The sequence below is a fragment of the Scophthalmus maximus genome, chromosome 5, assembly GCF_022379125.1.
Source record: "Scophthalmus maximus strain ysfricsl-2021 chromosome 5, ASM2237912v1, whole genome shotgun sequence".
NCBI lineage: Eukaryota > Metazoa > Chordata > Actinopteri > Pleuronectiformes > Scophthalmidae > Scophthalmus > Scophthalmus maximus.
Window position 1 is genome coordinate 26,301,030 of NC_061519.1, and position 8,971 is coordinate 26,310,000.

General features: G+C 42.8%; 2 protein-coding genes across 2 annotated transcripts in view; both read right to left on the reverse strand.

Moving 5' to 3' along the window:
• LOC118310879 (receptor-type tyrosine-protein phosphatase N2-like) overlaps positions 1 to 8,971 on the reverse strand; it is a 134,802-nt gene that overhangs the window by 117,554 nt on the left and 8,277 nt on the right. Inside the window, exons 2-3 of the mRNA XM_035634206.2 lie at positions 8,628 to 8,678; positions 4,261 to 4,374 (exon numbers count right to left, since the gene is read on the reverse strand). Coding sequence (XP_035490099.1) covers positions 4,261 to 4,374; positions 8,628 to 8,678 — 165 coding nt within the window. The remainder of the gene's footprint in view (positions 1 to 4,260; positions 4,375 to 8,627; positions 8,679 to 8,971) is intronic.
• On the reverse strand, positions 1,220 to 3,779 carry LOC118310885 (tripartite motif-containing protein 16-like). Its single transcript, XM_047331867.1, has one exon. It carries the CDS (start codon positions 3,727 to 3,729, stop codon positions 2,059 to 2,061), a length of 1,671 nt encoding a protein of 556 aa, XP_047187823.1. The 5' UTR covers positions 3,730 to 3,779; the 3' UTR covers positions 1,220 to 2,058.

The following is an 8,971-nucleotide window of genomic DNA, read 5'->3' on the forward strand; positions in this document are numbered from 1 at the left end:
ACATCTCGTTTTGCATAATTCATTTCACTTCAGAGCCTCTGACAAATCCCTCTGAACTCTGTCGCCTCTGTGCGAAATCTGAATATCGCTCAAGCTCTTTCGCGCTGTTCTCGTTTTGTTTTCCAGTGGGCGAGGAGGAAGGACACCAAAGTCCTGTACCTTCTTTTACCATCATACTCACTCGAGCGGTTGCAGGCGCGAGAGTCTAAACTCTAGAGAGCTACATGCTTGTGTTTTTTTTCCACATGTGCAGTTGAGGTTCTGTTGTTCAAAGCAAAGCAGTATGATGAAAGTGGAAGAAATGCCCATGGGCTGTTACGCAGATCTCTGCCTCCCTCCGGTGGTAGAGCACAATAACTGCAACTTGACCAGCAACACTGAATCATGGGTTCACAGCAGTTATAACCAACATCAAAATGAAACTCTTCCTCCCCATTCGTTCTTTGCTCCTCCTGAGTTCAGGCTCATTCGGGAGATGTCTGTATGGATTTATCACTGCGAACGAATCCAGTCTCATACGTAGAGTGGAACTAAAGGAATAAAGGAGATTGTAAGATGTTAATGCAATTGAAGTTTATTTAAAATAAACTTGGAGACGACTTTTCGCCTCCGTTATCAACAACTCTTTTCTGGCTGAGAGTAATTTCGCATTTGAGACCTGATTCAAACTGGATCTTCATTTTCCAGAACAGGTTCCTACCAACACCACCATCATCATCATCATCACCATCATCACCATCATCATCACCACCATACCATCACCATCATCATAATCATCATCATCATCACCACCATCACCATCACCACCACCATCATCATCATCATCATCATCATCATCATCACCATCATCATCACCACCATACCATCACCATCATCATAATCATCATCATCATCACCACCATCACCATCACCACCACCATCATCATCATCATCATCATCATCATCATCATCATCATCATCATCACCATCATCATCATCATCATCATCAGCACCATCATCATCATCATCATCATCGTCATCATAATCATCACCACCATCACCATCACCATCATCATCATCATCATCACCATCACCATCATCATCATCATCATCATCATCACCACCATCACCATCATCATCATCATCATCATCATCATCACCTCTGCAGGTTGACAAGTGGGTAAAGTTTCAGTATCAGTGGAGCTGGAAATATTAAACTACTAAAATATGAACTGGCAGCCATTTTGAATAATAGTTTTTATTTTTATTTTAAGGAATGTTTTGTAGGCTTCAGATGTGGTGATTCGCTGCAGTTTTCTTCTACGTGTATAACAGTGAATTGACTATATTTCCCAGACAAATTTAACCCCTGGCTCTCAGAAAATTATAAACTTCAATCTCTGAGGTTTTAAAGAAAAGATAATAACGATGAATCAATTATTCGTGGAAGAAAACAAATCAGATGCTAATGTAATACGAAATAATTGCAGGCTGCAGCCCTGAAGGACGGTTACAATCGTTTAAAATATGTCATCGGCACATTAATAGGACAAGTTAATCCCATCACATGAGAGTTGTGTTAACAAGAATACATGGAATTACCCGCGAGTCTCCACTTCTGTCAGGGAAGGTGAAGAAATAAACCACGTTGAGCGACAGCATAATGTTCACGATACAAAGTTTGATTTGAATAAATAAATATTTAAAAGCAGGCAGATGTTTCCAGAGAGAAAAAGGCCTACAACCGAGATCACACTCAAATTACAAATTACACAAATGATTTCATCTGTTGTTGATCAGTATCAAGACAATTCAGAAAAAAGGCCTCACAGCACGTTCAGAGCACAGACATGTTTATATTCTCATGTGGAGAAAAGTCAGTCGAGGTGAACGAACGTCATCATGAGCAGTGAGATCGTCCACGGCTCCGCCCACTGGGTTTGATTGACAGCTGAGCACAAATGTCATGACAACAACAACAATAACAACAACAACAACAACAACAATAAAAAGCTTTGAGAGAAAAGCAATTAAAGGTCTAAAGAGAGTTTAAATCACTGCTCTTTAAATGACTCAAGTCTATTTGAGTTTACAGAACTCAGCTGTGTCTCCTACATAATAAAACCCAACTCCAGCACAGAGCGTCTGAGTGAATGTGGTCTGGACTCTGTGGAGGAGAGTCATGGTGTCAGAGACGCTGTAGAAGGACAGAACACCTGCACTGTGATCCAGGTACACTCCGACTCTGGAGGACACCGGACCTGAGACTGGAGTGTTGATACTGTTGTAATAAAAGATATAACTGTTTTCACAACAATATAACATCCAAGATTTGTCATTGAATCCAAATCTACATTCATCTGAGATCCCTGCTCTGATGATATTCTTGTATGCGACTGCTACAATAACTCTTCCTCTCCTCTCCACCTCCCAGTAACAACGTCCAGTCAGACTCTCTCTACTCAGGACCTGAGGCCAAACAGTGAATCTGTCTGGGTGACTAGAATAAAACTGTTCTTCTCTCATTACTGTTACTTTTCTGTTTCCCTCAGATAAGAACAGACATTTGTGTGCTGTGTTTGGATCCAGTGTGATTTCCTGTGAATATGTTAAGAATTCCTCTCTGGTCTTGGGCTCTGGTTGTGACAGTAAAACATCCACTTGAGTCACTGTCCGTGAGATGTTTGTCTCTGACTCGGTCAGGACGTCCTGTAGTCGACCTCTGACCTCTGACACAGCTGCTGTCACAGCCTCAAAGTACCTGAGAGGACGGATGTTGATGCTGGATGAGTGTGTAGACGGACTGAGTGGTGTCAGTGAGGGGTAGTTGTGTAGAAACTGGTTGTGATCCTCTGTGTGTGAGAGCTGCTTCAGTTCAGCGTCTTTCCTCTTCAGCTCAGTGATCTCCTGCTCCAGCTTCTCCTGAAGATCTTTGACTCGACTCACTTCAGTTTCCTGCTGGGATCTGATCTGCTGCTTCATGTCGGAGCTTCTTTTCTCCACCAGACGGATCATCTCAGTGAAGATCTTCTCACTGTCCTCCACTGCTTTGTCAGCAGAGCCATTGACAGCCTCCAGCTCCTGTTGAAGCAGCTTCACATCTTTCTCTCTGTCCTGGACTCTCTGCTGGATTTCTTGTCGACTCAACTCGAGCTCTCTCTGCCTCTCCGTCCTTTCTGCTGCAGCTGTGACTGTGTCGTGGCCTTTATGTTCGTCCACAGAGCAGAGATAACAGATACACTGCTGATCGGTGCGGCAGAACATCTTCATCACCTCATCGTGACGAGAGCAGATGTTCTCCTGGAGCTTGTTGGTGGGGTCCACCAGCTTGTGCTTCTTTAACGGAGGAACATCATAATGATGTTGCAGGTGTTTTTCACAATAAGAGGCCAAACAAACCAAACAGGACTTGACGGCTTTCAGTTTTCTCCCAGTGCAGAAATCACAGGCCACATCTTCAGCTCCAGCGTAGCAGTGATCAGCAGGAGCAGCTTGAAGTCCAGTCTTCTTCAACTGCTCCACTAAATCAGCCAACATGGTGTTTTTCCCCAGGACAGGCCTCAGTGTGAAGGTCTGTCTACACTGAGGGCAGCTGTAGATCCTCTTCTCATCCTCTTTGTCCCAGTGGGTTTTAATACAGCTCATACAGTAGCTGTGTCCACAGGGAATAGCCACCGGATCCTTCAGTAGATCCAGACAGATGGAACAAGAGAAGGATTCCCGCTCCAGCTCAACTCCTTTCTGCGCCATCTCACCTCTCAGTGACAAAAACGACTGTCTGAGTTTCAAGGTGTGAGAAGTGAAACTTAAGTCTGAGCTCTGATCTCAACAACATCTGTCTGCACAGTGAACGGGGCCTGTCAGCTCTGACACTTCACCACATGTTGGTTCCACCCATCTTCAACTTGTAGATCTAAAGGGGAGGGAACCAGGAAATCTGTGGACAGGGTGGAGCTCGCTGTGTTTGAGAGCAGGAAGAAGACGGAGGGTGATCAGACTTTATTACATTCCAGTAAGAGGAGCAGCCGGACTTTTTGTCCTCGTTCACTTACCAAGAACATTCTTGCTGTGAGGCGACAGTGCTAACCGATGACCCTCCATTCCTATTGGGTGGAACTTTCTAGAAAGGCTTTCAATCTTCCACGAATCAACTCCTCACAACTGCGCTCTGGTGTGTCACGTGTTTGCATGCACAGGATATTAACTATGAGAGCAGTCTGTGTGTGTGTGTGTGTGTGTGTGTGTGTGTGTGTGTGTGAGTGTGTGTGTGTGTGTGCGTACCTCTGTTGGACAGCTTCTCCATCAGCATCCTGAAGCGTTGCACGACAGATGGGGAGACATCGTAGGTGTAAACCTCCTTCACCGGAACAGAGTGACACTTCCCAAACATGCCATCTGTGAACACAAACACACACACACACACACACACACACGCACACACACACGCACACGCACACACGCACACACACACACACACACACAGACACACACACACACACACACAGACACACACACACACACACACACACACACACACACACACACACACACACACACACACACATACAACCAGAAAACACATACAACCAGAAATAAAACCTTGATCCTTGGTAAAGTGTGGTGCAGTTTTTAAACACCGCAGTGATAGGAATAAATGAATAAATATGAGTGACAAAGTTCAACAACTCATATGTGTAGCCCGCTGCTGCATGCCCTCCAGCGCCGTCCAAGTTCCGTAGATGGTTGGATTTTCATTTATAGTTAATCATGTCAAACTTATAGAAGTAAAAAGTAGCTTGACATGATAACACTTGGGTAAACCACATGTATTTGAAAACTGTACTTTGTATTTAGTTGCTTTATTTAACTTTCCACCAGTGAATGGTGTTAATACTTGAAATGTGTGTTTCTATGCTATACACATTACAATTATGCACTTATTGATTATTAATTATTAATCATTATCATTATCATTATCATTATCATTATCGATGTTGTGAAATGCATAATTTATGGTGTAAGCGCAGAGGACGCAACGTTCACTAGAAATGAAAAAAATCTGTGCGTGTGCTTGTTTGTAATGTGTCATTGTTTCCTGTGTGGTAGTGCATGTCTCTCGCTGCATATCTGCACGTGTGAATGTACATGTGGGAGAGTGTGTACGTTGCGTAACCGCCCTCCCATACGCGCTCATTCAGGACTCTTGTCTATGAATAGCCGCTGCGTCACAGTGGTCGTCTCAATCGAACTGTAGAATCCATCTGTAAATAAAATGGCTTCTGACTGTTTCCTGTGGAACCGAGTAACATCTCAATTTGCTCCGGCAGAGCATCAGTCTCTTCCCGTTTACGCCATCAAATAGATTCCCCTCCAAGTAATATCCAAACAGTCATAACTAATCCAGGCTACGATTACACCTAAGAAGCCTAATCTGTAGCCGCGACAACGTGCAACAGACTCAAAGCGAGATCCTCTGCTCTCATGTAACAACCTCCCAGAAGCGACGTCTTGAATGATGCCTCATAAATACACTCGCATGCAAACATGAATCTCCGCAATTCATCGCCGTCCACTACCGGGCGGTAATTCAGAGCCAGACGTGTCTTCTCGTGATTTATGGTCCAGATTAGAGGATTCACAGGGCCATTCTCAGAAGCAAAGGGTGTATTGAGATGGAGGAGATGGACCAGACATGCCGACCAGATGTTGATGCTCTAAGTGGCCAGTATTTAAATATAGTCGTGTCTGAACGAAGCTGTGAAAATACACTTTTTCACTTTGGACATCAATGCATTGTGCTGTTTGATGTGGTATATCTGCTGCTCTGTGGTTGTCATTTATGTATTTATTCATTCATTCATGCCAAAGGACAACAGATGCTAATACGCTAACAGCTAACTGTGGTGCAATTAATTCTAAATGTGCACTGTCACTGTAAAAATTAACAAAACTATGAAATGTGCAAGGTATACCCCAATCAGGAAACGCAATATTTGTTATATTGTAATAAAGCAACTTTATAACCATGTCATCATGACATAATTCGTCCCAAATTATGACAAATGATTGGTTGAAAAAAAACCAATGCTGTAGTTTGTGTCTCTAATTTTATAACGATGTATTACTACACTATATGACATAATTTTCAGACCACATAGTGACATCACGATGACGTCATTTTCCTTATTTTTTTATCAATATAAGAACAGCGGATGAAAATAAACTAAAAGCTAACTGTGGTGCAATTAATTCTGAATGTGCACTGTCCATGTAAAAATTAAGAAAAACAAGGTATACCTCATAAATTATTTTTTCATCAATATAAGTTTCAAGTCGTGTCTATAGTCCTATATGAGGCAGAGACACCCCCCAAAAAATAATTCTGATCTATATCAGAATCAGATTGTCTCTATTATTTGTGTAAAATATGGGAAAATGTTGTTCAGACCATATTTTTGTTGACTTTGACTTTGGACCTCTGACAAATCTGCTCCAAAAATTACTTATCTGTAGATGAAACTCTCCCCAGTTATATTCCCACCAAGTTTGGTGAAAATCTTTTTTGTACACAAACGCACAGGGGCCAAAAAACAATACACATATAATTTGAAAAGATAATTTTCTACAAAATTCACTGATAAAATCATGCCTTTAAAAATCTGTACTTAGAGATAAAGTCACATAGTTATAGTTCAGTAGGTGTTAAAGCTGCTATAAGTTATTATCTGTTCACTTGGGAAAAAAACCAAAACCCACAATCAATCGACATAATGTACGTTAAAGTGTATTAAAAAACACAGTTGGTTGGTTATGTCTTCTACCTGGTTGGTTGGTTGGTTAGTTTCTCCGCAGGATTAAGCAAAAGAGTTTGACCAACGAAATTTGTGGAAAGGTTGGGACATGGACCGAGACAGCATCCGTTAAAGTTTGGGTAAGATCCGGATGGTGGATAAAGGAATTCTGCGTTTTTTGACTCATTTTCACAGGTTTCCCAGAGAATGATGCATGGATTTCAAAAGGAAAAAAACTTTTTTAGTGGATATTTTTTGTCTGTGTGCCATTTGGTGTCGGGCCTTGGTGGAGGTGGACGTTCTACTGAGCGGCGTTCTCTGGCATCGAGTCCCAAGCTACATTTTTAAAATCAGGTCACAAATTGAAAGTTTCATGTTTTTTCGAAAAAATGGGCTCTGTAATTTCCTAAAACAGCAGGTCACCGACAACTGTTGCAGCCCTCGTTCGGGAGACAACGTGCGACTGTACTCAGATGGGTAACGGGCCAGTTCAGCCCAGCGCCTCTCGCTCCTGTTGCCATGGTGATTTGCATCGTGTGCTTTTTGTCCCTCGCAGCTAATCGAGGGGAAGCTGGGCAGGGGGGCTGGAGCAGAGCATCCTCCTTTGTCACTCTCACTGTGCTCTGTGTGTGTGTGTGTGTGTGTGTGTGTGTGTGTGTGTGTGTGTGTGTGTGTGTGTGCGGTCAGGGATTTGCATGTGAATCCCACGTCTTGGTTTGTAAGGAACACCTGGGCTGCGATCAGATTCATTACCTTACAGGATTCGGAGTAAAGGTGAAATTAGTAATTTTTTTTATAATACCTCCAAAATGCTCATAATTTATTAGTGGGGGGGGGGGGGCTCGCAAATGTTTTGCTTAATTCTCTGATGCCTCCACAGCAGCTGGGAGCTCATGCAAGAAGGCAAACCTGCATTTTAGGTTTGTTACAAAGGCTCTAAATTCCCAAAGCCCTGTGAAGTGACCATATCGTACATTTCTTTTTCTCCCCCCAACACTAGAGAGGCGACTGGCCGATGATCCACTGACGGCGGCGCCCCCATCAGCCACATGAGCTGATGTGTTGTGGTGACGCAGCATGTTGGACATCGTCGGACTTTGGCACTGCCATCTGTCGCCCTGCGCCGCGTCCCGCTGGCTGTTTCCACAGCAACAATACGACAACAATGACAATTTAAAATGTATGCATGGATGGAAGCAAATCTGCCTCAACGGACTTCAAAAGGCTCTGAATTTCTACTATGAAAAATGATGCATCTGAATTTTTTGCATCTGAATTCAACACTTAAAAAATGTTAATGACAGATTTTCACTTGAACAATAAAATAATTATAAAATCATAAAATTATAATAATGTCCCTCAAAGTGAAGTGTCGTCCACTGCCATTGCGTCTCATGATGGTGTTAATGTTTTTACAAAGGCAGAAATATAATTGTTTAGTTGAAATTAATAATAACGGTATCCACATCCAGTAAAGGGAGTCGACGCAGTTCGTCTGAACCGGGGTCACCCGACGCTGTCGCACAGACGGAGCCTAAAAATAAAACTCACAGCCCACATGATCTTCTCCAGACACAGAATTAGATCACGGGGCACATTTCAAATGGACGCTGCGCGGACAGGAAATGGCCGAGCTGATGATCTGAACACGCAGCCCCTCCCTGAAAGGAGCGCACGACACAACATATGGTACATAGTGTTTATCTTGTGAGGGGTGTGGTGTGATGCCTGAACGCTTGGGATCAGTAAAGTACCTATGTATCTATCTATATCTATCTAACTATTTATCTATATATCTATATAACCTTGGATTGTGCATTATGCAATTGATGGATTGTAATAAACCGACTTTCTTACCGTTGACACAGATCTCGTAGGGTGAACACAGCTCGCTCTCAAACAGGCAACCTGTTGACAGAGGGACACAGAGACGACGAGCTGGTTAAAGCAATTTGACATGTTACCACCGTACACGCGTGTTCCCGCGTGACCACCGTACACAGGCAGAACGAGGCACAGAGACGTACAGACGCTGGACACAAATCTACAAAGAATCAGAACTGTGCAAAAAACACGAAAATAACATATCGTATGCAACGCGTGCTTTCATTACTAATAAATCAATAACGACAAACACTGTCACTAAAATGTTAAGATGTTCATTTTGCTGCTGATGTACTGATGTTGACCGCGATCAGTTG